Source organism: Amblyomma americanum, chromosome 11 (genome assembly GCF_052857255.1).
Source record: "Amblyomma americanum isolate KBUSLIRL-KWMA chromosome 11, ASM5285725v1, whole genome shotgun sequence".
Taxonomy (NCBI): Eukaryota; Metazoa; Arthropoda; class Arachnida; order Ixodida; family Ixodidae; genus Amblyomma; species Amblyomma americanum.
This window is the reverse complement of record NC_135507.1, coordinates 109,828,032-109,855,173: the sequence shown is the minus strand read 5'-3', so window position 1 is coordinate 109,855,173 and position 27,142 is coordinate 109,828,032. Positions and strand designations below refer to the sequence as shown.

General features: G+C 47.9%; 2 protein-coding genes and 1 long non-coding RNA gene across 3 annotated transcripts; 2 read left to right on the top strand and 1 right to left on the bottom strand.

Annotated features, from left to right (window-relative positions):
* The first annotated feature begins 5,246 nt into the window (after positions 1 to 5,246).
* LOC144109394 (uncharacterized) lies at positions 5,247 to 6,748 on the top strand. The gene is made up of 3 exons (XR_013309577.1): positions 5,247 to 5,335; positions 5,396 to 5,603; positions 6,304 to 6,748. It is a non-coding gene; the product is annotated as an uncharacterized LOC144109394 (long non-coding RNA).
* Positions 6,749 to 7,095: 347 nt separating this feature from the next.
* On the bottom strand, positions 7,096 to 9,117 carry LOC144109392 (uncharacterized). The gene is made up of 4 exons (XM_077642175.1): positions 8,890 to 9,117; positions 8,658 to 8,825; positions 8,292 to 8,469; positions 7,096 to 8,201 (listed from the first exon to the last, which is right to left on the bottom strand). Exons 1-4 carry the CDS (start codon positions 9,033 to 9,035, stop codon positions 7,140 to 7,142), a joined length of 1,554 nt encoding a protein of 517 aa, XP_077498301.1. The 5' UTR covers positions 9,036 to 9,117; the 3' UTR covers positions 7,096 to 7,139.
* An 8,260-nt stretch (positions 9,118 to 17,377) lies between these two features.
* Snm1 (DNA cross-link repair protein snm1) lies at positions 17,378 to 23,630 on the top strand. Its single transcript, XM_077643423.1, has one exon. It carries the CDS (start codon positions 22,211 to 22,213, stop codon positions 23,360 to 23,362), a length of 1,152 nt encoding a protein of 383 aa, XP_077499549.1. The 5' UTR covers positions 17,378 to 22,210; the 3' UTR covers positions 23,363 to 23,630.
* Positions 23,631 to 27,142: the final 3,512 nt, after the last annotated feature.

Genomic DNA, 27,142 nt, shown 5'->3' with positions numbered 1-27,142 from the left:
GGACGCCTCCTGCGCGTCATGTCGTCCTTGTTTCTTGGCGACGGACCCGGCAACGGACACCAGAACGTTCAGGGGATATCCGGCGGTTGACAGGCGCTCGACCTGGTTGCTGAAACTATCCTGGAAATGATGTTCACAGGACTTCTGAAGCGCATTTTGAAAGCCAAGTCTTACTATCCCTCTCTTAACGAGTTTTGTATGGGCAGACATAAAAGGCAGAAGAGGTTTTTTACCCCTGGGCTGATAGGACCAGCAGGTATGCTGGTTAGAGAAATGCAGTCGCAAGTCCAGAAATCTGATTGAGCATTCATGCGGTGTTTCATGCGTCAAAGCCAGAGGAATACATTGGCCAAACATAGAAAGAATTTCGGATACCAAAGGGTTAAATGCTTCGTGGCTGCAATTCAAAAGGACTAGATAGTCATCCACGTAACGAAAAATTTTTACTACGCACGTATCAGCGATCCTGTCATTCAACGTCCTATCATATCTAGCAAGGAAGAGTTCGCTTAGGATGGGTGCTACGCAAGAGCCTATGCAGACACCTTGTTTTTGTATATATGCATGTTCACCTGACGTAACATAGGAAGAATTCAGAAAAAATTTCACAAGTCGTAGAAAATCACCGATGGAAAAGCCTACTTCGATCTGAAAATTCACGGCTCCGAAGGTGTCGATAGCTTCTTCAATGCAAGACAGCAGTTCTCTGTGCGGTAAATAATAATATAAATCTTTGATGTCGACCGAGAAGGCGTTTAGGTTGCGGTCATGTTTAATACTTAAAAAATCTATAACCTTTTTTGAGCCATCGATCACAAATGGGTCATCAACGGTTAGCAATTTTAATTTGTCTCTAAGAAAAGTCGCGAGAAATTTCTGCCATGACTCTTTTTCAGATGCGATTACACGGAAAGGTATTCCAGGCTTGTGGGTTTTAGCGGAAAAAAAAAACACAGATCCACTGAGACGACTCGCGGTATTAAGTTTACAAGCCAAATTGTCCAGTTTTAGGGACTTACATAAAGCCACGGCTTGCTTTTTCACCTTGGAGAGGTTGGCGTGGTTCCTATTGAATGAAGTCTCGAGGGCGCTGGTGGCTCTTGAGCTAAATTCACCTGCGGATAGTACGGTAAAGCCAGGTCGCGAAACGTTCAGGGGTTGACGTCGTCTTTTCAGCGCCAAACAAGCTTTCCGCCCTATGCCCGAAGGTGAACAAACCTCTGATCGCCCGTGGGTGTGGGCAGACTCATTCGGAACAACTCGTCCCCTGCAAAACCGGCGTCGTCTACTCTCTGCCCGTATCCTGTGGGAAGAGATATATTGGCCAAACAGGCAGGTGCCTCAACATTAGGCTTCAAGAGCACAGGAATAACGTAGACAGTTTGGCAATTTCTGGGCACCTTGCCAAGCACTGCAAAAAGTGCAAACGTAAGGATGATGATCCGGACGAAACCTGTTACCCAGATTTCAATCGCTGCACAATTCTTGCTAAAGGACGGGATAGGATATCCAGGGAAATCGTAGAAGCATTCGAAATCCACAACGCAAAGGAACAATGTGTGAGCGCACCCTCCCTGTGCTTGTCGCAAAAAGAATTGGATTTTCTTAGAGGCAGGGTAAACGTTTAATCGTGTTCTTAAATGCCCCTCTCTGTCTTTTTCGTTAATCACCTTGTGCCGCGATTTTAGTCCCGATTTTACCGTTAGTTTAACGCTGTTTTTTTCCCTTTTGGCGCGTGCATATCTGTTTTTCATCGTTTTCCTCGCTTTCACCTTCCGTCCCGGCCTCTTACACCGTGGGTTTGTCGCCTCTTTGTCTTTCTTTCGGCCTTTTTATCGTTTGTACCCTTGGACGTGACCACACTGTTTCGGTGATTGTGCAGGATCGCCTTGGACACACCCCCATCTTTGTACTTTATATATGTGTCCTGCATCGAAATAAAAATTTCAGCTGTTAGTCAGCGCCCGTGTCTGTGTCTTCTTCCTTCGTGTTTTCGTCTCGTTCCTTGCGCTGTTTTTTCATCACCAAACACAATCCAGAGGGAAAACAAACGAGAAAAAAAACACAAAAGCAAATCATGCCCTCAACGGTGACAATCGGCCCGAGCGCAAAGCTACACATCTTGGCCGATAAGTACATCATTTCAGTTCGTATGACATAAGGATCACTAATGCAACTATCTGATTTCAAGCGAATGTGAAAAGCCTCCAATATCTCACGCGTTAGGCTGTCATTATGTTTACTTAGGATGAGGGTGTTAGAAAACAGAGGGGTGCAAGTACATTCTCTCCAGTGACGGGCAAGGTTACAAGATGCTGGAAACTGGAAAAATTGCAGCGCAGCAGTAACAAATACGAGACGAGAAGGACGCAAACACAAGCGCTGCCAGTCACTATGTTTTAAGCAAATTTACAAGATGACCCATTATCTCGGGACCTCTGGTGCTCACTTAGACGACCGTTAACGCAACGTCCAGTCTGGCCAATTTAAGACACCCCGCAAATGCACGGTATCCTGTAGACAACACCGACATTACAGGGCACAAAAGTAGTCAGCGCTTGTGGTGTCCACTCTCATTGTGTTCCGTTGTTTGTTTTTTTTTGCGCTGTTCAAACATGAATCAGTACCAACTCGCCCAGTTCGCAGCCTTAATGGGGTAGGACCACTCCACAAACCTGATGTCTCCTCGCGGCGGCGCGCACGTAACCTGTTTCGGATCTTTGTTGTGTTCACGGTCGTTGTCGGAGTGGTAGTTAGGCCTGAGGCTTTTCGGAGCTGCCTGCACCACGTTAGAAGAGACGACCACCAGACCGTGTTGTTGAGAGGGGGCGCACTTTGCTGCCCGCCCGTATTTTTTTGTGACCTCGCACGAACTGAGCAGTCTCGTTCAACTCAATAAAGGGCTTTGTTCACTCGAACTTTGCGTTTGCACAGCCGCCCGACACGTTTTGCTAGCGAGGTAGGCATGTGCCACGAGGCCCTTGCGAACGCAGTTTCCCCTCCCGTGACCTACGTTAAAGGCACGCCGATGGCGTTTCGGCAATTTTGCAGGTCCGGTGGAGCCACACAGGCTTGCTGTCCGGTGCACACCGTCTCACTGCCACCTGCTGCGACGGAGCGGCCTGTATGTGTTCGCCGCATTCATGCGGGGCAGCTGTGGCGAGAGTCAGCAGTCACCTCCGGCTGCCGTTGCCCGGGCGACTACTGCAGAATCCTGGCCTGCAGTTTTCCAACCGGCCTTTTCTTCGCGGGCCTGCGGACACGGTAGTCCGCGGGCTATGCGAGTCGTCCCAGCGGAGACCTTCACGCTGCCTTCGGAACACCGCGGAAGTCTACGTGGACGCTGTCGGCGTGACCTCCGCTGCAAGACGTGCCTCAAGGACATGAAGACCAGGAAACTCCTCCATAGCATGTACCTTCAGGCGCGTGGGTCTATTTAATGTTGGGGAGATGTGGGGACCTGGCCTGCAGTCCCCTGTTTGCTTTCTCGCGAGGCACAGTGCAGCAGCAGCCTCGACTCGAAGAGGAACACATTCCCTTGTCAGTTACATCAATTAGCAAGAGAGGGCGCCAGCGTCGCAGCGCGAGACTGCTTGCTGCCCACGCGCGGGAGAGGGCATGAGGCTTTTTGGGCTGGGATCGTCGGCGCGAGCGGACGTGTCGTTCGCGGCTCCGCTCCTCGCCAGCGGGGCGACGAAGCGACGGGGAGACTCGCTCCCGTATCTCGTCCCGTCCGGCCTTTGGAGTATCCCTTGCCCTAGCGTGGGCGAACATTCGCTCAGAACCTTGCTGGTGAGTCGGACGACCTCGATTCATTAGCATATCTTGTTGCTAGATGGCGTTATTGTTGCTGTAGCAATAAATGCCTGCTTGTGTCAGCCAGTGTGTCGTTACTTTGTTCCCTCAGAGCAAGGCCCGCCGTGGTCGGAGTGCGTTCGGTAGCGTACGCGATCACGGGGTGGGGTCCGGGCGGCTTTGAACCGTGTCAGCCGCGATTAAGTGGGGAGAACGTATTTATCCCCCGATTAAACCACCACAATGTCGACTTGCTGAAGTTGTACGCCTGGCGCAGTTTTATTTCATCCAATATCATAGTGCCAAATCCCTGACCACCCATTCTCCCACCTAACTGCTTTTCTATTGCTTCCAAACAAATGTAGTTGAACCCAAACTTGCAAAGTATGCCTTTAAGGACTTGAGTTAGACGACTCATAGAGGCATCATCTTCATGTCATAAATAAGCCTGCATATATAAGCTCGTGGGCTGCCTATCCTCAACATTAAACAGTTTAACAACCACTCAGCATTGTAGCGGATGCCACATGCTGACTGATTTTTAGCTGCTTCAATGATGTCATGAACGCCAGGCGCTGCAAAAGTGGGAGATCAATCAGTGCTCTTTCAATTCCTTGATCAGTAACCTTTGAGAGCGCTGCTTTCAGTACCACGACCTCACTGTTTTTTTTTTCCAGCGCGGCAGTTGCTGGACAAGCTTTCCTCTTTAAGTTCTGCAGCTTCTGGCCCTCCTTATAGGTGCTGCCGTTTTCTTCCTCGCGCGCACCTGTCTTCGCAAACGCAAGCAACTTGCACAGATTAGCTGCTTCGAAAAACATAACAGTGTTTGTGATGAACAGCAAGGTCTGTATTTACTCCTGCACAGATATTTAAGCCATCTGTTTCCATCAGAATGTTTTCAAGGTCAGTGACAGAAGCTACAGTTTTGAACAGCTGCTTGTGCAGCTTGTAGCCGTTCACGAAGGAGCTACCATCTTCTTCGACGACAACAGCCTTGGGAATCACTAGACGGCTTAATTATTGCCGCTAGCTTTCTGCAGTAGAAAGCTGCGCACACCTTCCAAGTTATTTCGTGCTGTATAATTTCATGTTGCCAGTCCGTAGATGATACAGCCGCAGTCGCCAGGTCTCCAATCGTCAATGCAGTCGACGTAGTACTGGTTTCCGCCGAGCGGGAAAGAGGCATAGGCAAGTTGCAAGTGCTAGGAGGCGCCCCGTCGTTCGCACCTCTGGCGCCATCTGGGGAGTAGTTGCTCAAATGCGGCAGGATTACTCCCGCAGTCAGCTGCTCGCGCTGCGTGTTTGACACCCAGTGATGGCGGCAAACAACGTGCCGATATTAATTTTAGCCGGGTTTCGGGAGCTACACGACCTTGACAGCTTTTTTCGTGGAAAGAATTTGCAGAAAGGAAGACTTCTATTTGAAGCGGGGCACGTCTACGAGGTGAGGGAACTGCTCGACTCGCAAGGTTCGGAGGTGACAGCTAGGTGCATACCGCAGACGAAAATCAACGCACCGGCGAGATGCGTGAAGCTCAGCGTAAGTACCTTCGTTTTACCGTGTGGTAGCATGGAATTATAGATGACATAATGCTTGCAGATCGACGGCAGAAGACGAATCTTCGCGGGGAGCTGCGATTGCCGTGCTGGCATCGCAGGGAAGTGCAAGCACGCCGCGGCAGTTGCCCTGTACATACAAGACGGCAAATGCGACTCGAAAACCTCTCATCCACGATCGTGGGGCGTACCGGCGTCTCGTAAGGCATACCCGAGGCACTCTAACGTTGCTGTCCCCAAAAAAGAAAAAGGTGAGGAACTTACCAGCTGTGTTTACTCTGGAAAAATATTTTCGCGCAAGTTGCTGAAAGTTCGAGTCTTTTTATGTTGCGATTTTTCAGTGCGTGCAAAGGAGGTTCCACTGAACCATGTCACACAATATTTCGGTGACCTCAACTGCCCCTTAATTGATATGTTGAGCGCAGAAGAGTGTATGCCAGCTGAGCCCGCTACAACCCCTCCTCATAGCTCTCCGCAAGCCCTGGTGCTTTTTGAATGGGAGAGGATCGAGAAAGAGTTCCACAGCTTTACTGTCATGCAGTGTGGAAACAAAATACTTCTTAAACGAGTTAACTTCCTAGAGAGGTATGTATCCTAGTGTACAGTACTTAAGTATTCGTATTTTTTCTTCTCTAAGAGAACCTAACTAAAAACAAAGATGTAGTAACTGCTATTGTGTCTGGCTCGCTATGCCCCCCCCCCCTCCCCACAAAGGCTGTCAGGCCCGGAGCGACGAATTTATGAACGCTACGTCGCTGTGTCGCCTGAAGATGTACCTGACCTGTCAGCTAGGACGGCGCTTGATCGTAGTCTTTGGGCTAATGAAAGGTTTCCGAGAATTACTGCTACAAAGGTACAGAGAAGTATCTTGCAGCTTGATCAATTTTCTGACCCTGACACTGATTACGCTAAGACAGACGTGGTCTTATCCTTGCCTTTTGTCTTCTGCAGGCACACAGGATTCTGACCTGCTGTAAAAGCCTCTCCGAGCGTGCAAAGAGCATTGTTACCGAGGTGCCGTACAATGGCTACCAGGTGCAGTATGGGCTGTTAAAGAAGCCATCAGCCCGTAAGGCGTTTGAAAAGAAGCACGACGTGAATGTCGCCCAATTCGGCCTGGTAGTTTGTCCTGGAGAGCCGTGGCTTGCGTGCTCCCCCGACGGCATTTTCAGGTAATCACTTTTATCGGGTTGTCCTTCCAAATAGAAAGTTTAACTTTCAGGGATGAAGACGGCAGCGCAGTGCTACTTGAAATCAAGTGTCCATTCTCAAGAAGACAGCAGAGCTTGACCAAGAGACCCCTGCTGAAATACCTGTGCGGTGAAGACATTCTGGATTTAAGACGCAGCCATTCGTACTTCACACAAATACAAATCTGCTTGCATGTGCTAGGCTTGCAGCGCTGCTACTTTTATGTACACACAGAAGTGGACTCGCTCACAATCCATGTAAAAAGAAATGATGAGTTCCTGTCGTCTGCTGTGCCCAAACTGCGAAACCTTTATTTTGAGCACTTTCTCAGGGCATTGCATGAATGTACAGACATGTGATGTTTACTTATTTTAATATTGTTCGTGTAGAGGCAATATCCTTTTACAAGTGTCGCCATCCCATCACCAACAGAGACCAGAAAACAGTGCCTGTTAATGAGAACTGCTTTATTTAATTTCTACACTTTTCATACAGTGACATGTAAAGCCTCATATATGTCGCAGTAAGGGCAGTCATTTGGCCCTTCTTGTGTATATAAAAAACGTGCAATAAATTTTTTTCCCTTTTCAGCCTCATTATTTCGGTGGCTTGGAAAAAATGGGCGCCTTCAGGTTTGTTAGCACTGCTAGTACATGAAGAATCTCATCAGCATAACCAGTCAGCTCATGTGGTATCCTGCGTGTAATGATATCAAAAATTTTCAGCCTCTGAATTACTCTTTCCACATGAATGCGCACGGAGGCAGTTTCATATGTGGCATCCACCTCAGACTCCGTGAATTGTAGACTGGTAGCAAAAGGTGGCATCACCAACGTTGCATCCTGCGAGCCAACACCTGTTTTTATGCCTGGAAATCCTTTATCGGCTAAGACAAGATCGCCTGGTTCAAGAAGAGACAAAAAACCTGATTCAACTGTTAGCGTAGTATCACTAGTTCTACCTCCAAACCCCTTTGAAAGAAAAGTTATAAGGCCGTTAGGAGCTATTCCAACAAGGTACTTGATGGTGTGCCTTCCTTTGTAGTCTGAATACCACAGGTTTTGTTTTTCAATTCCTGGAGGCACTTCAGTTTCCAGTTCAGTGCAATCTATAACAACTCTGCATTTTGGATAGTGTACTTTGAAGCATGGAGGTAATGTGGCCAGAACGGCTCTTTGTGATGGCCAGTATAACCATTTCCTTGTTGCAGCATGGATGTTTACAAGTAGACCCTTGAAGATGCGAGAGGCCGTTGTTTTGTGGACGCCAAAGAGAACAGCGAGAACAGAAAATGGCAGCCCATGTTTCAGTTTGATCAGAAATAACAGAATCTTGTTCTCAATGGACAACTCATTCAACTTTCTTGGAGCAGGTGGCAGTATGCTTAAAAGCAGAGCAAATAATGAAACATTAATCGCTGTCAGCGCATGAAAGGCGTTTTCATCGTGTTGAAGAGATCTGAACCCCGCGAAGAAAGGCTCTTTGCACGCTGGTCCAGTGCTTTTGTCCGAAAAGCCTGGACTGCATGAGCTGCCCAAGCTTGTGCTGCACACTTCTTTGTGACTTATGTAGGATGAAGCATTTCCATCGCACAACTCTGACATAAATGTGAAGTTCCCGCTGAAAGTAACATTGCCGTCTTCAGTCATTGTTGAGGCCTGAAACCAGCATTTTAAAATTAGCTTAGCACACCAGTCAGATTAAATGCAATGAAAAGCACAAATTACATGCAGTAAACTTTTGCTTACATCCACACGATGTGCGTCATCTGCAGACTGGCCGCCGACGGAGGCCACTACGTTGTCACTGTAAAGCGGGCAGTCTGAAATCTGTGGTTCGGGGCTTGAGACACACCCTGTTTGTTGACTGTCATAACTGAATATCTGTCGCTCCTCCTGCATCTTTTGATTCTGGCGCTTTCTTTTTCTGGCAATAAATAAATAAATAAATAAGGACCTCGTCGCTTTGCATTTGTGGGGTAGTCACAGCCAAACAATATTGGTTCACTAAAGCACCGCGATCACGCAACCAAATCAACTGTCAATGCACAAAATGAGGTGGCATTAGCCACAATACGTCAAGCTGAGGGCAAATTCAAAAAATATATGCTCTACCTCGTATAGCGGTCGCTTGACAGAGGCCCACTCGTCGCTTTATATGCAGCGGGAAATACTGACGGGTGGTAAGCAGGGTGGCCTTCTTCATTAGATTTCACACCACCGACGAAATGCTTGCTGCATATCCTGCTATGCACTGCAGGTCTACAGTTGCTGCCGTCATCGCTGTAAAAGCAACACATTCATCGTTAACGCAATTCGCATATCGCCGGAACATAAAACAGCTTACTTCTGCCGTCGGACGAGCGCGATCCAGCGGTGACGCCGTTCTATTTCATACGGTCGGCTCGGAAACCTATAAAACTTCGTTCCTGGTGAGTTGGTGTACGTGCTGTTGCAGCCCACGACGCAGCAATTCGTGTTGTATTTCGGCATTGTTCTGAAAAGGCAACAGCTACGCGCGAAACAGAGACCAAACAGGCTTTCCGAACGCCAGCGGGCCGATCGTATCCTTCCGAGTGTGCGCTCGCCGCCGTGAGGGGCGCCCTAGTCGGCGCGGGAACGACGTTCGCTACGAGCCTATATCAGCTCATCCGGGATGACTGCCAGTCTGCCTCTACGCAAGGCTCGCCTGAGGAGGACATACTGTCACTGCAAGTATCTTCACACTTATCAGTCTGCATAACAGCACGCGTTTTTTGGCGACTTTCGCCTGCATTTCACACTTTTTGGCTTTGAGAATGGGTCTGGAAGGCCGGGAAAGAGTCGAGAGACGGCATCGGGCACTAGCGCCCAGTTCCCACGGGCAATTCGGACCTCTCGCCCGTTCACAACGTGCTTGTACTCCTTGATAATATCTTCATGCTCAAAATGACGTTCACATATCTTAGACGTGTGAGAGAGCCGCCTGGCCTTGCGATGCAACATCAGCGCCCACCTTTTAAATTCGCTTTCATCGCGAGGCAGTTTGAAAAAATGACCGGTGGCAGCGTTTCTGTTGCCATTTGTGCAGGCGAACGCAAAGCAGGATGGCATGTTTACCTCTCGCTTGAAGTCACCAAGTTCACATATTTCACCACAAACACGTTTTCACAACACTAACAGCACCATCACACGAAAAACCAGCTTGAAAATCTGACTAGCCTGTCGTAACTGCAGCGAGCGAAACTCCCGCGACAGCAGACGGTGTAGGATGGATGGATACGGCTGAACCCTTTACATCGGGCGGTGGCTCAAGCCACCTAGCCATGTCTTGTGAAATTTTACTCCTGTCTTGCTTTTAGCCACCAATCAGATAACCTTCGCTCGGTTACGTCTAACCTCTTAAAATCCACTTTCCCTTCACTATCCCTAAACCCCAATGCCTTGGGTAAGTCAACCCCGCTGCCTTCCACTGTAGGGTGAAGCCCTTTACAGAAAAGTATCAAGTGTTCAGCCGTTTCCTCCTCCTCTCCGCACGCAATGCACAAAGTGTCTATTTTTTGGTACCTGACTCTATACGTCCTAGTCCGCAAAACTCCAGTCCTGCCCTCAAACAACAAAGAACTTCCCCTACAATTATCATAGATATTTTCTTTGACAATTTCCTGTTTAAAGGTCCGGTATGTTTCCAGTGCCGATTTCGTCAGCATCCCTGTTTTCCACAAAGCGCTCTCTGTTCCTTTAACCTTTTTCTTAAGCGATAATTGCTGATTTGCCCCCTTAATGCTGTCCAGATATTTGCTTGTCAATTTTCTATTTCGCTTTCTCCATTTCGTGTCAACATTCTTTATATACAGGTATCTGAAAACTTTCCTAGCCCACCGCTTTTCCTCCATCTTCCTCAATCGTTCCTCAAATGCTATCTTACTGCTAGCCTCTCTGCTCTCGAAAGACGCCCATCCCATATCACCCTGTACCCCCTGATTTGGTGTATTGCCATGTGCTCCCAAAGCTAACCTCCCTACTCCCCGTTGCCTAATTTCCAGCCTTGCTTGAACATCTGGCCTCATACACAGGACCGCATTACCGAAGGTCAGGCTAGGAACCATCACCCCTTTCAGATCCCTCTTACCACCTCATACCTATTGTAATTCCACAGTGCCCTATTTTTCATGACAGCTGCATTCCTACTAGCTTTATTCATTACATATTTTTCATGCTCTGTCAGATACTCAACACTGTTATTTATCCACACCCCAAGATATTTGTACTCATTCACTACTTTTAGCACGAACTCCTGTATTCTATGCTCGTCGCCCTCTTCATTAAATATCATGACTGCAGATTTTTCCTTACTATACTTGAAGCCTAATCTATCTCCCTCTGTACTGCATATGTCTAACAACTTCTGCAGGTCTTCCTTGTTGTCAGCCATTATCACTATATCGTCCGCGTATATTAGTCCCGGTAATGTCTGTTTAATCAATTCCCCTTGCTTGAAAAAAGATAGGTTGAAGCCTAGTCCGCTCCCCTCTAGCCTGGTCTCCAACCCTTGCAGGTACAACATGAACAACAAAGGGGACCGAGGACATCCTTGTCTAAGCCCCCGCTGTATCTCTACAGGCCCCGATACATTTTTATCCCATTTTATGAGCACTCTGTTACCTCTATATATATCTTTTAAAAGATTAATTACTCCATTTTCCACATCCAATGTGCCCAGTATGTCCCACAAATGCTCCTGAGTAACGTTGTCATAGGCTCCCCTAATATCCAGAAATGCTAGCAATAAGGGCCTATGTTCCTTTTCCGCAATTTCTATACACTGTGTCAATGAAAATAGATTGTCCTCCAACCTCCTTTGTTTCCAGAACCCATTCTGTAGTTCCCCTAACACCCTCTCGTTCTACACCCAAGCCTGCAGTCTATCTTTTATAATTTGCATCACCACCCTGTAAACTACAGATGTCACTGTTATGCGGCGATAGTTACTTACGTCTGCTTTGTCCCCCTTTCCCTTATATATCATGTTCATTCTACTTAATCGCCATTCATCGGGGACTTTCTCATCCACTATCATTTTGTTCACTACCTGTATTAATGTTTGCTTGGATTTTGGTCCTAACTTCTTTATCAACATAATCGGGATACCATCTGGTCCTGTTGATGTGCCACTAGGAACCTTCTTCCCTGCCCTTTCCCACTCTCCTTGCTCAAGTGAAGCTATTGCTGTAACCGGTCTATAATCCTTCGCTAAATTATGTACCACGTGCTTTGCTGAAAATTTTTCCGTCATCCTTGTTCCTATGTGTTTTATTGCTTCATCCCCTTCTAGTCGAATACCCTCATCTGTAACAATAAACCTTTGTTCTAGCCCAGTTTTATTACTTATTGCATTTAGATGTTTCCAGAATTTTTGGGCTGCTTTTCTATCCTTTTTATTTACTTTTGACATCCATTGGGCACCCTTTCTTCTAATTTTCTCATTAATCAAATAGGATGCGTCCCTTCTACACTTTATGAAGGTATCCCATTTTCTGTCTACTTCAGGTTTTGGTTCCCCCCTCTTCTTGGAATATCTGTGTTCCCTGGATGCTTCCTGGCGCTTTTCTATTGCCCTCTTGACCTCCTCATCCCACCAACTCTTGGGTTTGCATCTTTTCCCTTTTAGCTTTACTCGCACCTTAGCTAGCTCTAGCTCCAGTAATCGAGTTAATTTGGTATAAGTCCATTCTGTTTCACTATCCTCAAAAATTACTTTCTCGATTTGTTTGGCTGCTGCTTCCAATTGCTTTTCTGAGTAAAAATTTCCCCCTTATTGTTCATCTTGCTTCAGTCCTACATTGCTTTTCTTCTGAAGCTCAACTTGATACGCTTGTGGTCACTACCTAGACTTCTGGAACCATCTTCATCTATGCTCATTACCCCTAATCTATTATACATCCTCTGTGACATTAGTGCATAATCTATCGTCGAGTGCAGACTCCCCGCCTCCCATGTTATGAGCCCTTCACACTTCTCGGTGCTGTTGCATACAACTAAATCATGCCTGTCACACATGTCCTGCAGCGTGCTTCCTGTCGAATCCGTGTACCCATCCAGGTCTTCTATGTGTGCATTCATGTCGCCTAATATAGTTATCTCGCCCTGTCCTCCTAGCTCATCAATGTCGCTTGCAATACATTCTAACATTTTCCTGTTTTCCTCTTTGGCATTAACCCCTGTCCACAGGTATACAAGGCCTGCCACTGTTCCTTTTAGCCATAAATGTTCCCTGCATCCCAGTCTAACCCTTTGAAAATTCATACTTTTATGAATGAATGCCCCAATTCCACCTCCCTTTCTGCTGCCCTCTGTTCTATTGCAATATTCCCATGCGTAGTCTGGGTTACAGGGTGGTTGCTCCATGTCTCTAAGATGTGTTTCCACTAAACCATATACCATTAATTCCTCCTGTCTTAACTGTTCTTCTATTTCCTCCCATTTTAGTCTATTCCTGCCACCTTGCATGTTAATGAAACCTATATCTGAATTAACTTGGCCCTGGCGCTTGCGTCTCATTCTTCCCCTATGGTTCCATTGTCCGTTTGATCTTAATTCTTCCTTCTCTACACTGGTTCCTTCAGAGCTCTGGGTCCCCCCAAAAAAGCTGTTGCCTGGCGACCTATCCTACTACCCACCTTCTTGCCAGTGGCACCACCGTAGTGGATGCCATCCAGTGCAAAAGGGTGGGGCCTAACCTCGTACACTTCCCTGTTGACATCCATCACCTCGTATCTTAGTCGTCAACTCAATAGCCTAATTACCCGATTAGTCTCCACGACCCTCCTTTCCGTTTCGAGAGCCTGCCTCTGGACCTCTGGGATTGTGCATATAGTCACATGCACACTCTCAGAGGCCTCTCTAAGCCTACGCATCCCCACCTCCAACTGCGTCTCAAGATTCTGGCTCCTCCCCTGCAGTACATCATTGAGACCAGCATGGATGACCACAAGGTGTTCGCCATTCATGCTGCCCACCACCACCTCCCGGGCTCTAGCCATTGCATCCACCATGCACTTTCCCGACTGAGCCTCCACCTGCACCCGCCTGTCTGCCTTCACTGCCGTCAGAACGCCTCCCTCAACCCTCGCTACATTCGAGTCCCCGACCACCAGAACTCTCCTGCGCCCCAAACGTTCGTTTCCTAATTCCATCTGTTGGCCTCCGAATCGCTCTAGCTGACTCTGCTGCCGCTGTACGCTATTGTCGCGAGTTTCCATGCCCGCTTTAACCTTTTTCATTTCGTTCTGATTTCTCTCCCTCAATGCTCGCTGCGCTACAGCACTGTACGATCGACGAGCTTCGTCCCCCACCTGACACTTCTCCGAACTGGGGTGCCCAGCCGGCCGCGACCTGAGCGCTTCAACCTGTTTTTCTAGCTGGGTCCGCTTTTCCCGCTCTTCTTTAATCTCGCCCACAATTCGCTTCAACAGGGCGGCATTATTCTCCTCCTTTTTAATCAAATCGGCGACCTGAGCTTCCAGCTTAATCCGTGCCTCTCGTTCGACCTGCCGGACCGCATTAAGTGCATTAAACCCAGCTTCCCATTCCCCTTTTAACGCATGAACGGCGTCCACAAACCGCTTACACATCTTACACACGAAGCTAGCCTCATCCGCCTCGGCTAAGCTCCCGAACCCAGTCTCATCTAAGTAACACCAACGGTCGCACTCCTGGCACTGTACTAACTCCCCGTCCTCGTCCACCTTAACTTTCCTAGCTTGCCGACCCATCGTCCGGCCGACTACGCCTTGTGAAAGCCCGCCAAAATTCCTAGGCCGATAGCCCTCGACCCTGCGCAACGTAAAAACCCGCCAAAAATTATTCTCACACACCTCCGCTGGCCTCCCTACCCTTAACTCGGTCTAAAACTACTGCCCGACAGCATGTATACAAGTGTAAATACCAAAAGCACTTAGCTTCGGACGTAGTCGCTGGAGCTCCCAACCACGTTCTCAGCTGCATCGAGAGAATCATGGATGGATGGATGGATACGGCTGAACCCTTTACATCGGGCGGTGGCTCAAGCCACCTAGCCATGTCTTGTGAAATTTTACTCCTGTCTTGCTTTTAGCCACCAATCAGATAACCTTCGCTTGGTTACTTCTAACCTCTTAAAATCCACTTTCCCTTCACTATCCCTAAACCCCAATGCCTTGGGTAAGTCAGCCCCGCTGCCTTCCACTGTAGGGTGAAGCCCTTTACAGAAAAGTATCAAGTGTTCAGCCGTTTCCTCCTCCTCTCCGCACGCAATGCACAAAGTGTCTATCTCCTGGTACCTGACTCTATACGTCTTAGTCCGCAAAACTCCAGTCCTGGCCTCAAACAACAAAGAACTTCCCCTACAATTATCATAGATATTTTCTTTGACAATTTCCTGTTTAAAGGTCCGGTATGTTTCTAGTGCCGATTTCGTCAGCATCCCTGTTTTCCACAAAGCTCTCTCTGTTCCTTTAACCTTTTTCTTAACCGATAATTGCTGATTTGCCCCTTTACTACTGTCCAGATATTTGCTTGTCAATTTTCTAGTTCGCTTTCTCCATTTTGTGTCAACATTCTTTATATACAGGTATCTGAAAACTTTCCTAGCCCACCGCTTTTCCTCCATCCTTCTCAATCGTTCCTCAAATGCTATCTTACTGCTAGCCTCTCTGCTCTCGAAAGACGCCCATCCCATATCACCCTGTACCCCCTGATTTGGTGTATTGCCATGTGCTCCCAAAGCTAACCTCCCTACTCCCCGTTGCCTAATTTCCAGCCTTGCTTGAACATCTGGCCTCATACACAGGACCGCATTCCCGAAGGTCAGGCTAGGGACCATCACCCCTTTCCAGATCCCTCTTACCACCTCATACCTATTGTAATTCCACAGTGCCCTATTTTTCATGACAGCTGCATTCCTACTAGCTTTATTCATTACATATTTTGCATGCTCTGTCAGATACTCAACACTGTTATTTATCCACACCCCAAGATACTTGTACTCATTCACTACTTTTAGCACGAACTCCTGTATTCTATGCTCGCCGCCCTCTTCATTAAATGTCATGACTGCAGATTTTTCCTTACTATACTTGAAGCCTAATCTATCTCCCTCTGTACTGCATATGTCTAACAACTTCTGCAGGTCTTCCTTGTTGTCAGCCATTATCACTATATCGTCCGCATATATTAGTCCCGGTAATGTCTGTTTAATCAATTCCCCTTGCTTGAAAAAAGATAGGTTGAAACCTAGTCCGCTCCCCTCTAGCTTGGCCTCCAAACCTTGCAGGTCCAACATGAACAACAAAGGGGACAGAGGACATCCTTGTCTAAGCCCCCGCTGTATCTCTACAGGCCCTGATACATTTTTTCCCATTTTATGAGCACTCTGTTCTATATATATCTTTTAAAAGATTAATTACTCCATTTTCCACATCCAATGTGCCCAATATGTCCCACAAATGCTCCTGAGTAACGTTGTCATAGGCTCCCCCAATATCTAGAAATGCTAGCAATAAGGGCCTATGTTCCTTTTCCGCAATTTCTATACACTGTGTCAATGAAAATAGATTGTCCTCCAACCTCCTTTGTTTCCGAAACCCATTCTGTAGTTCCCCTAACACCCCCTCGTTCTCCACCCAAGCCTGCAGTCTATCCTTTATAATTTGCATCACCACCCTGTAAACCACAGATGTCACTGTTATGGGGCGATAGTTACGTCTGCTTTGTCCCCCTTTCCCTTATATATCATGTTCATTCTACTTAATCGCCATTCATCGGGAACTTTCTCATCCACTATCATTTTGTTCACTACCTGTATTAATGTTTGCTTGGATTTTGGTCCTAACTTCTTTATCAACATAATCGGGATACCATCTGGTCCTGTTGATGTGCCACTAGGAACCTTCTTCCCTGCCCTTTCCCACTCTCCTTGCTCAAGTGAAGCTATTGCTGTAACCGGTCTATAATCCTTCGCTAAATTATGTACCACGTGCTTTGCTGAAAATTTTTCCGTCATCCTTGTTCCTATGTGTTTTATTGCTTCATCCCCTTCTAGTCGAATACCCTCATCTGTAACAATAAACCTTTGTTCTAGCCTAGTTTTATTACTCATTGCATTTAGATGTTTCCAGAATTTTTGGGCTGCTTTTCTATCCTTTTTATTTACATTTGACATCCATTGGGCACCCTTTCTTCTAATTTTCTCATTAATCAAATAGGATGCGTCCCTTCTACACTTTATGAAGGTATCCCATTTTCTGTCTACTTCAGGTTTTGGTTCCCCCCCCTTCTTGGAATATCTGTGTTCCCTGGATGCTTCCTTGCGCTTTTCTATTGCCCTCTTGACCTCCTCATCCCACCAACTCTTGGGTTTGCATCTTTTCCCTTTTAGCTTTACTCGCACCTTAGCTAGCTCAAGCTCCAGTAATCGAGTTAATTTGGTATAAGTCCATTCTGTTTCACTATCCTCAAAAATTACTTTCTCGATTTGTTTGGCTGCTACTTCCAATTGCTTTTCTGAGTAAAAATTTCCCCCTGATTGTTTATCTTGATTCAGTCCTACATTGCTTTTTTCTTCTGAAGCTCAACTTGATACGCTTGTGGTCACTACCTAGACTTCTGGAACCATCTTCATCTATGCTCATTACCCCTAATCTGTTATACATCCTCTGTGACATTAGTGCATAATCTATCGTCGAGTGCAGACTCCCCGCCTCCCATGTTATGAGCCCTTCACACTTCTCGGTGCTGTTGCATACAACTAAATCATGCCTGTCACACATGTCCTGCAGCATGCTTCCTGTCGGATCCGTGTACCCATCCAGGTCTTCTATGTGTGCATTCATGTCGCCTAATATAATTATCTCGCCCTGTCCTCCTAGCTCATCAATGTCGCTTGCAATACATTCTAACATTTTCCTGTTTTCCTCTTTGGCATTAACCCCTGTCCACAGGTATACAAAGCCAAGGAGTGTTTGCTTGCCTGCCACTGTTCCTTTTAGCCATAAATGTTCCCTGCATCCCAATCTAACCCTTTGAAAATTCATACTTTTATGAATGAATGCCCCAATTCCACCTCCCTTTCTGCTGCCCTCTGTTCTATTGCAATATTCCCATGCGTAGTCTGGGTTACAGGGTGGTTGCTCCATGTCTCTAAGATGTGTTTCCACTAAACCATATACCATTAATTCCTCCTGTCTTAACTGTTCTTCTATTTCCTCCCATTTCAGTCTATTCCTGCCACCTTGCATGTTAATGAAACCTGTATCTGAATTAACTTGGCCCTGGCGCTTGCGTCTCTTTCTTCCCCTATGGTTCCATTGTCCGTTTGATCTTAATTCTTCCTCCTCTACACTGGTTCCTTCAGAGCACTGGGTCCCCCCAAAAAAGCTATTGCCTGGCGACCTATCCTACTACCCACCTTCTTGCCAGTGGCACCACCATAGTGGATGCCATCCTGTGCAAAAGGGTGGGGCCTAACCTCGTACACTTCCCTGTTGACCTCCATCACCTCGTATCTTAGTCGTCGACTCAATAGCCTAATTACCCGATTAGTCTCCACGACCCTCCTTTCCGTTTCGCGAGCCTGCCTCTGGACCTCTGGGATTGTGCATATGGTCACATGCACACTCTCAGAGGCCTCTCTTAGCCTATGCATCCCCACCTCCAACTGCGTCTCAAGATTCTGGCTCCTCCCCTGCAGTACATCATTGAGACCAGCATGGATGACCACAAGGTGTTCGCCATCCATGCTGCCCACCACCACCTCCCGGGCTCTGGCCATTGCATCCACCATGCACTTTCCCGACTGAGCCTCCACCTGCACCCGCCTGTCTGCCTTCACTGCCGTCAGAACGCCTCCCTCAACCCTCGCTACATTCGAGTCCCCGACCACCAGAACTCTCCTGCGCCCCAAACGTTCGCTTCCTAATTCCATCTGTTGGCCTCCGGATCGCTCTAGCTGACTCTCCTGCCGCTGTACGCTATTGTCGCGAGTTTCCATGCCCGCTTTAACCTTTTTCATTTCGTTCTCATTTTTCTCACTCAATGCTCGCTGCACTACAGCACTGTACGATCGACGAGCCTCGTCCCCCACCTGACCCTTCTGCGAACTGGGGTGCCCAGCCGGCCGCGACCTCGTCCTCGAAGAAAGCGATGTGCTCGTGTCCTTTGATGTATGTTCCCTGTTCACAAGTGTCCCGGTCGATCTTGCTGTGGAAACCTGCAAGGAGCTCATAAAAAGCGACCCCTCATTTCCCGATCGCACGCCGTTGAACCTCAGCGAGATCAGCGAATTGCTTCATTTCTGCTTAGCCAATACGTATTTTTCTTACAACGGCACAGTGTACAAGCAGATCTTCGGAACCGCAATGGGAGCGTCCATTTCAGTCACGGCTGCCAACCTGACAATGGAGTCCATTGAACAGAAAGCCCTGAACTCGTTCACACATCGTCCAAAGGTGTTTCTGAGGTATGTTGATGACTGCTTTTGCATTTTAAACAAGCAGCACATTCACAGCTTCCTTGAACACCTGAATGCCGTAGAGCCATCCATAAATTTCACTTTGGAAGAGGAAGCGAACGGCATGATCCCGTTCTTGGATGTGCTCGTCAAACGTGATGCGCATCGGTTAGCCTTCAGCGTCTTCCGAAAAGCAACGCACACGGGGAGATACCTGGATTTTGATTCCGCTCATCCTACGGCTCACAAGCGTTCAGTGGTTGCGTCACTTGTCAACCGTGCTAAAAACATCTGTTCCGACCCGGTCAGCCTTGGCAACGAGATGAAGCTTATACAGCACGATCTTGAGCGAAACGGCTACCCTAGAAATTTTACCAGCAAAGTCACCAAGAAAGCCACCTACACACGAGGACCACAACAGCTGACAAAAAAGATAAAACGTGCTGCGATTCCCTACGTGCGTCAGATCAGCGAGGCCCTTTCTAGGATTTTCTGTAAACACGAAGTGCACATTGCACACGTGCCAACTAGCAAACTGCGAGCCGATGTGGTCAACGTGAAGGACCCGCTACCACGTGCCAAGTTCCCTGGCGTTGTTTATAGGATCCCTTGCAGCGACTGCCCCTCCATCTACATTGGGGAAACCGGGAACTTCCAGCGGCGCATGAAGGAGCACCAGGGCGACGTCAGAAACAAGCGCGCAGCAAAAAATGCAGTTGCAGAGCACGTGCTGTCCACTGGCCACGAGATTGGCTGGGATGAGGTGGAAATCTTGGCGACGGAAAGAAACCTATCTGCAAGACTTCATCTAGAATCCCTAATCATCCAGACAACGGCCAACACGCTAAACAAGAATCAGGGCACGCTACATCCTATCTACGTGAAAAGATTGCAGAAGATTCTGAAGCGTATATAACCATTCCTTCTGTGACAGCCTCATTGTGAACAAGGGCCCCGTATGGGACCCGAAACGTCATTTTTCATCTTTCGACTTGGTCAGTGACCCAATTTTCATTTGTGAATAAATCATGCTTCGCCCTGACCAGACGGTGTTCCGTCGAACCTTGGACTATCTACATAATGTATGTCAGGCCAATCTTAGAATTTGGATCAGTGTTGTTTTCAGGCTCGGCTACATATAAACTTCGCCCTCTCGTCCTTTTAGAGAGGGAAGCACTTCGCATGTGCCTCGGCCTTCCAAAATTTGTGGCTATCAATGTGCTGTACCTTGAAGCCCGCATTCCGTCTCTCTTATCACGACTTCAATTTTTAGCTGTGCAAACTTACCTCAGGATCTATGAATCCCATTTCCACCGTTCCCAAAACATTTTCTGTTCTCAGCCGACCTCCTTTTTTGGTGTCCCCTGGTCTCGTTTCAATTCCCCTCAGGTAGTGTTTGTGCAAAGATTACTTCAGCCTTTAGATGTAAACATTTATGATATCCTTCCTGCGCTTCGGAATGGGCCCACTATACACATTGTTTTCGACGACATATTCCCAAAAAATGCAAAACTTTTGCCACCGAGTATTCTAAATGGCCTTCCAGAAGATCTGAGGACCCTACCAACCGATATAGCAATAGCCACTGATGCATCGCAATGCAATGAAAAAGCAGGTGTGGGAATATTTTGCTCCCATTTAGACTGGTCCTTTTCTCTGCGCCTTCCAGATTTCACCCCTATTTTTCAAGCAGAGTTTCTAGCAGTTGTACTTGCTCTACGCAAGCTAGACCCCTCTATTACAGCAGTTTCAGTAATTACTGATTCTTTATCTTTGTGTTCGTCCCTCGCTGCACAGGTTGACGGTCCCATTTTATCAACTTTCTTATCCCTACTTCCTCCGCATTTGAGCCTTGTTCATTTAGTATGGGTTCCCGGCCACAGCAGTGTGACAGTAAATGAGATTGCTGATAATCTCGCAAAGGCTTCCCTCAGCGGCCCCCTGTTGCCAATCATCCCGGCTACAGCCTACATTACAGCATCTAGATTTCGGCGACGTGCGTTTTTAAGCACGCAAGACACATCACTTTTAACATCGGCGGATTATGAGCACCTTAAATATTATTGGAACAGGAAAATTTGTTGCTCTCGGCAGCTTGAGGTATCACTGACGAGGCTACGCTGCCGCATCCCCCCTCTAAATTTCTATTTACACAAGTCGGGTTTGGCGCTCTCTCCCCTTTGTGCATTTTGCCGTGAGCCAGAATCTATTGAACATTTTTGGCTGTATTGTCGCCGATTCAACTCTCTGAGAAAAAGGTTGCTGGAGGAGCCCTTGCAGCATCTTGGCCTTAGTTTGAGCAGCCCGCTCTTGCTATCATTTGGCGCCACCACATTTGGGTTCAGCCACAGATCTGTTTGCACCGCTGTTCAAAATTTCCTGATGAATCTCACCGACTGCCTTGCTAAGTGTTTCAACCTTTTCTTTTCTATCAATTATTACATTTTGACTAAATCATATTTAATCACTCTATTATTATTCTTAAAATTTTAAAATCAGAACACTCATCCCTTTTCTGTTCATGACGAAAAATTCACCGGTGTTATGCTCTCACGTGCTTTTCCTTTTTGTTAACTGCGTTCAGGTGAATAGCCACCCGATTCTTGGCCGATCCCCCAGTGTGGGTATGTGCCATCTTTTGATAGGCTAACAACAACAACAAGTCAACTGCACCAAGCAACACGAATAAAACCCCATTACGGCATAATTTGCTACAGTACGCAACTGTACTTGATACACACCGTGAAAAAAGCATATACATTTTGGATGCGCTAATGTGAAACAGCAGAGCACCGTCGGCACGTCAGCAGGTAGTGGCCTCGCCCTGCCTCCGGTTATTCGGTCTAAGCATAATTCGGTAAAATGGTGACTGCAAAGTCGGCTGCGTGGTGTAGGCTTCCACCTATTCTTAAATTTATCCCCCATTGACGGTATAACTTGGCCGATATGTGAGACAGATACTGCGCCATTTCCTTTCCCCAAAAACCAATTATTATTATTTCTGCGATCGCAGTCATGTTTTAAGCCAAGCCAAGTGCGCCTTGCTGTCTTCCCGGCATTTTCACTTTCACGGTGGATGAAGTGCACTTGCCGCATATATTGTGGCTCTTCCTTCGTGTGCGCTCTGGGGCACGCTCAGACTTGTCTTCTGTGTCGATGGCAGTGACTTGTGCAACCTCTTCTTGGCGAGCAGGCAGCTGACATGAGTACCTTTCGCGGCACGGTGGCGGAGTACGAGCGAGTGTCCATCGATCGCTTTGACGGCGGCAACGTCAACTCGACCGCCTTTTTTCTCTCCCACTGCCACCGGGACCACATGCAGGGCCTCAGTGGCAAGGCCTTCAGGAATCTGCTTCGCAGCAGGCACGACCTGAAGCTGTACGCGTCCGAGGTGTCCTGTCGACTTCTGCTCAACGAACCCAAGTACGCCTGGCTGCGCCGGCACCTGTCGGCGCTGCCGCTCAGTTCGCCCCGGACGCTGCTCGTGCCGTGCGCGGCGGAGGACGGCGCCAGTGGCTACGACCTCGTCGTCACGGCTATTGCTGCCGACCACTGCGCCGGCTCGGCGATGTTCCTTTTCGAGGGCCGACGCGGAAACGTCCTCTACACCGGCGACTTCCGATTCGACGTTGGCCACGCGCCCACCTTGGCGCCGCTCCACTGCGGCGGCAGCGTGAAGCCCATCAGGGCAGCGTACGTGGACACGACGCTTTGCCACCCGGATGCGGCGTACGTTCCGACCCGCGCGGACAGCGAGGCGGCCCTGGTGGCCTTCTTCGAGCCGAGGTTCAGGGCCGGCGGCCGGCTGCGACTCGCCCTGCCCGGCGCGCAGCTGGGCTACGAGACGCTGCTGCAGTCGCTGAGCCTGGCCTTCGGCGTCAAGGTGCACGTCACCAAGAGCCAGCTGTCGCGCTACGCGGGCGTCGCCGACGTGCTTCACGCTCTCACGACGGAGGCCCGGCAGACACCGATCCACGCGGACTGCTGCTGCGACCTGGGAGAGAATTGCGTGACGGTCAAGCCGTCGGCCATGTGGTTCGCACACCGCGTCGCGCCAAGTCTTTTGATGGAGAGAGTGGGCGATGACTTGTACCGACTGTGCTACGCGACGCACGCCTCTTTGGCAGAAGTGCGCGACCTGGTGCGTTACCTGAAGCCGCAGACGGTGCGCGCCAACGTTCGCGTTCCTGGTTTGGATGTTTCGGCCCTTGTCGGTGCACCGAGCGACGAGGATCCCGTGTGGAGCTCGAAAGACGAGGCTGGCCAAGTCGAAAGCTCTGCAGGCAGCCTGCTGCGCTCTGCGTTGCGACCACTGCCGTACCAGGTGTCGAAGCTACTCGACGACTTGCTTTGATGACCGTGCCTGCAGCCATCTGCTCCGAGCATGGAGGAATGCATTGATGACTGTCGTATTTTTACTGTTTGCTGTGCTGCATGAAATGACTGGAACCAAAGCAAGCATCTAAGTAACTTTATTGATTGTGCAGCTACATGGCTTGTTGGCCCTCCTGGGCACATTGTGCAGTCCCTAGTATTAACCCCCTAATGGACCATTTTTTCAAATTTCAGGCAGTGGTAATATGCTTGATTTAAAGCGCAAGAACCTCCATAAGGAATCTTTATTTGCTACAATTGTCTTCCTTGAAGATGCGTGTAATGCATGACTGTGAATCAGCGCAAAGAATCGGTCGAGAACAAGAGGGACAACACGAGTACTACTAACAACTGACGGCTTATTGCAAGCTGAGCATTTAAATGGAAGCGTTTCAACCACATACACATCCACAAAGACACGCAGGCGAAGGTTTACAACAGCATTGAAAGAGTCATGGAAGCTAGCTCTTTAGATCTCCCTATCTGACAAGGTGCACTAGCCCAACTTCATGCTCTGTCGTGTATTGCACAGTTACAACAGAACAAATAACATTTTTTTATAGAAGGAAGGAATCAAATTCTGCTACTCTAGTTTGTCACAAGTCTGTCCATGCACAATGCAGGAAACTGCACACTGAGCTTTTCGACACCACCAGGTGCACATTTCCTTCCGCACACTCCCTCTTCAGACAGCACTCTCAGGGAGGTCGCCTATTCTTCACTCAACAAAGAACAAAACATTTATTGCTGTCATTGCAATTTGGCATCACCTCAAGTACTCCACCATGTTACTGTTAATGACACCCTAGTCGAAATCAAGAGGAAGAAAAGGGCTTCGGCAGGGCATGTAATGCGAAGGCAAGATAACTGCTGGTCCCTATGGGTAACGGAGTGAGTTCCAAGAGAAGGCAAGCATAGCAGGGGGCGGCAGAAGGTCAGGTGGGCGAATGAGATTAAGAAGTTTGCGGGGATACGGTGGCCACAGCTACCAAAGGACAGGGTTAATTGGAGAGACATGGGAGAGGCCTTTGCCCTGCAGTGGGTGTAGGCAGGCTGGTGATGATGGTGACTGGCCCCGAGGTCACCGTCAGTCCATGCCTTCGCCTGCGAGGCAGTTTCTCATAGTCGCTCCACCACCACCATCCGCGAACAGTGGACGCGAGTTGTTGAGTTGAAACAAGGCCAAGTTATCAGGCAACTCTTTTCTGCTGTAAAGGGTGGACGACTTTTCGGATAGAACGGCAACGGCCTGAATCGCGTGTATAAACTGTCAAAGGTCGTCTCGAGCGGCAGTCTTATTTGAATAACCTCTTGAATTCAAAGTTTGTGGCCTCTTCAAAGTACCCGTTGACGGTTGACCTGCGCCACCTTGCTCAATGCAAGGGAAAGGGCGGTGTCAAATTCTTTCATCACTTTTGGAATTAACAACTTTAATCCACGATATGCGACTCTGAACAAATGCACAGCGTTGAGCATAACTAGCACGGTCCCATGCATATGTCAAACCATGCGACAAACACAAACGCACGTTTCTGCGCAGTTTTGCACTCGATTTGGCTGCTGCACCGAGAGCACTAGTGTCTGGCTACACTCGCGCCGCAAGAAATGCCGCTGCACTTTTGTGAACTGGTGCAGCCAAATCGAGCAGCAAATTGTTGCTCCTCACTGTGATGCCGACCGACGGAGCCCAAGCTAAGGGTGAACCACCTAGTCCCCTGTTTTATCAGTTCGCCAATGGAAACCATTATGTTTGAGCTGAGTGGAACACCAAAAATCATAGTGTCATTGCCAAATTCATCACCTGCCGGTGTTAATTGCATGAACCCTGAAAAATACTAATGCTATGTGTAGCAAGTCTCATTTTCCAGCAGTCACTTTCTTCATCATCACTGCCACGTGGCTGGCAGATTGGGAAGGTTATTCCAGTCTACAAAAAAAGGCGTCCAGTCATCACCACTCAATCTCGTTTAACAGTCATGGAATATGCAATAGATTCTTATACTGCCTAGTTTTTGTCATCACAATTTTTTGAATCCTAATTAACATGGCTTCCATAACGATCGTTCCTTTGACGCACGCCATTCCTTGGTGACATACTTGGTTCCCTGGATCAAAACATTTCTACACATGTTCAGAGATTTTGAAAAAGCATTTGACAAACATGCATGCCTCATTCTTAATCTTCATCCTTTGGTTTTTCGGAATCGGTTTTCTGATTTTTGGAAAAAAATTGTGTTTTTAAGTTTCAGTTGTTTTGGATTGCTGGTTCAATGAAGATTATTCTTACCAAGTTTGGTTGTTGTCTGAGCAGTAGAAAAGAAAATTCATCGTTTTCACGAGGCGGTAGCACGCGCATTTGGCATCGAAGGAGTCTATGAACGCGCTTCTCAAGACGCGGCCGCAGCACGGGCAAAAAACCGAACGCGAAGTGAATGCCCACGCCAGAAAGTTTGTTTTTCGTGCTTTTTAGTCACGGAAGACCTTTATTGAGAACACGCCAAGTAACTAATGAAAAACTAAAAAAGAAAGGCATATTTCTGCCTGCACCAACTGCAGAGTGGATAGAATACCGAAATAACAGCTCGGATTGGCGGAAATGTACCACGTGACCACCCAACGCTGTTTTTCGCACCATTCGGAGTTGCTCCCGCTTTGGTTGTGTTCGACGCTTGCTATCTGTTACCTTTTCTTACTTCTGTGAGTTTATTGCGATCAGCGGGTGGCCGGTGGTGTGACCAGAAGATGCCGGCAACAAAGGCTTCGACTCTGAGAAGCTTCAAGAAGCGAAAACGCATGACGAAAGCGAGAGGACTGATCGCCAGCAATGGAGCATCTTGTGTGTTCGCCTGCCGCCAAAAACCGACGCGAAACCTTCGAGCTGCGATGATGGTTCATCACCCGAAGACCGAATCTGCAGCACTAAGAACCGTGGAGACTGCGGCAGTCTTGGCTGTGCTAGAATTTAATGAGGGCACACGTGCCATCAAGAGGGTGCTTGACACGCTGGAACTAGAGCACGGAGTCCAGACGAAAAAGCATGTCCAGCGAGCAACTCGTCAAAATATTTCACGAGCGAATGCAAGGGCGATGCGACAGCTCTAAAGCTGAAAAAAAAAAAAACAAAGAAAACTTGAAGCATTTGCCACAGAGCAGCGTCGTGTTAGCATTATAAATCTTGCAGATCGGTTTTGAACTGATTCAAGTAAAGAAATGAGAGAGTTTATGTACGGATCCCACACTGAGGCAGCATACTCAAGCTTCGAGCGCACTAGAAATTTATACAGCAGCTAGAGGAACAGGCGCCAGGGAAAAATTGCGACTGATGAAACCAAGCATGTGGTTAGTGTCATCAGCGATATACTCAATGTGTGCCTTCCAGGACAGACCATCTGTTATTTGAACACCAAGGTACTTATACTTGTTAACTTGGGTGAGTGGGGTGTCATTCAGAGAGTATGAGCATGATATTGTTTGTTTAGTCATGCGTGTGATTCTCATCACTTTACATTTGTTAACATTTAGTCTCACAAGCCAGATATTACACCAAGTTTCATTATTTTTCAGGTCATTTTGAAGAGTGCATGCATCACCTAGGTTAGTGACTTCTCTGTATAAAAAACAATTGGCAGCGAAAAGCCTTATTTTGGAAGTAACTAAAGACGGAAGATCATTAATATAGAATAGGAAAAGAAGAGGTCCTAGCACTGATCCTTGTGGAACGCCAGATGTTACTGCAGAAATGTGGGAGTCATGATCGTTA

Bases quoted from the DNA above. Each gene is read 5' to 3' on its own strand.
- LOC144109392 (XM_077642175.1), bottom strand. From the start codon at position 9,035: ATGCCGAAATACAACACGAATTGCTGCGTCGTGGGCTGCAACAGCACG. The intron at 8,826-8,889 runs GTAAGCTGTTTT...TTGCTTTTACAG, and splicing joins GCGCTCGTCCGACGGCAGAA to CGATGACGGCAGCAACTGTA. The intron at 8,470-8,657 runs GTAGAGCATATA...ATTTATTGCCAG, and splicing joins TCAAGCGACCGCTATACGAG to AAAAAGAAAGCGCCAGAATC.
- Snm1 (XM_077643423.1), top strand. From the start codon at position 22,211: ATGAGTACCTTTCGCGGCACGGTGGCGGAGTACGAGCGAGTGTCCATC.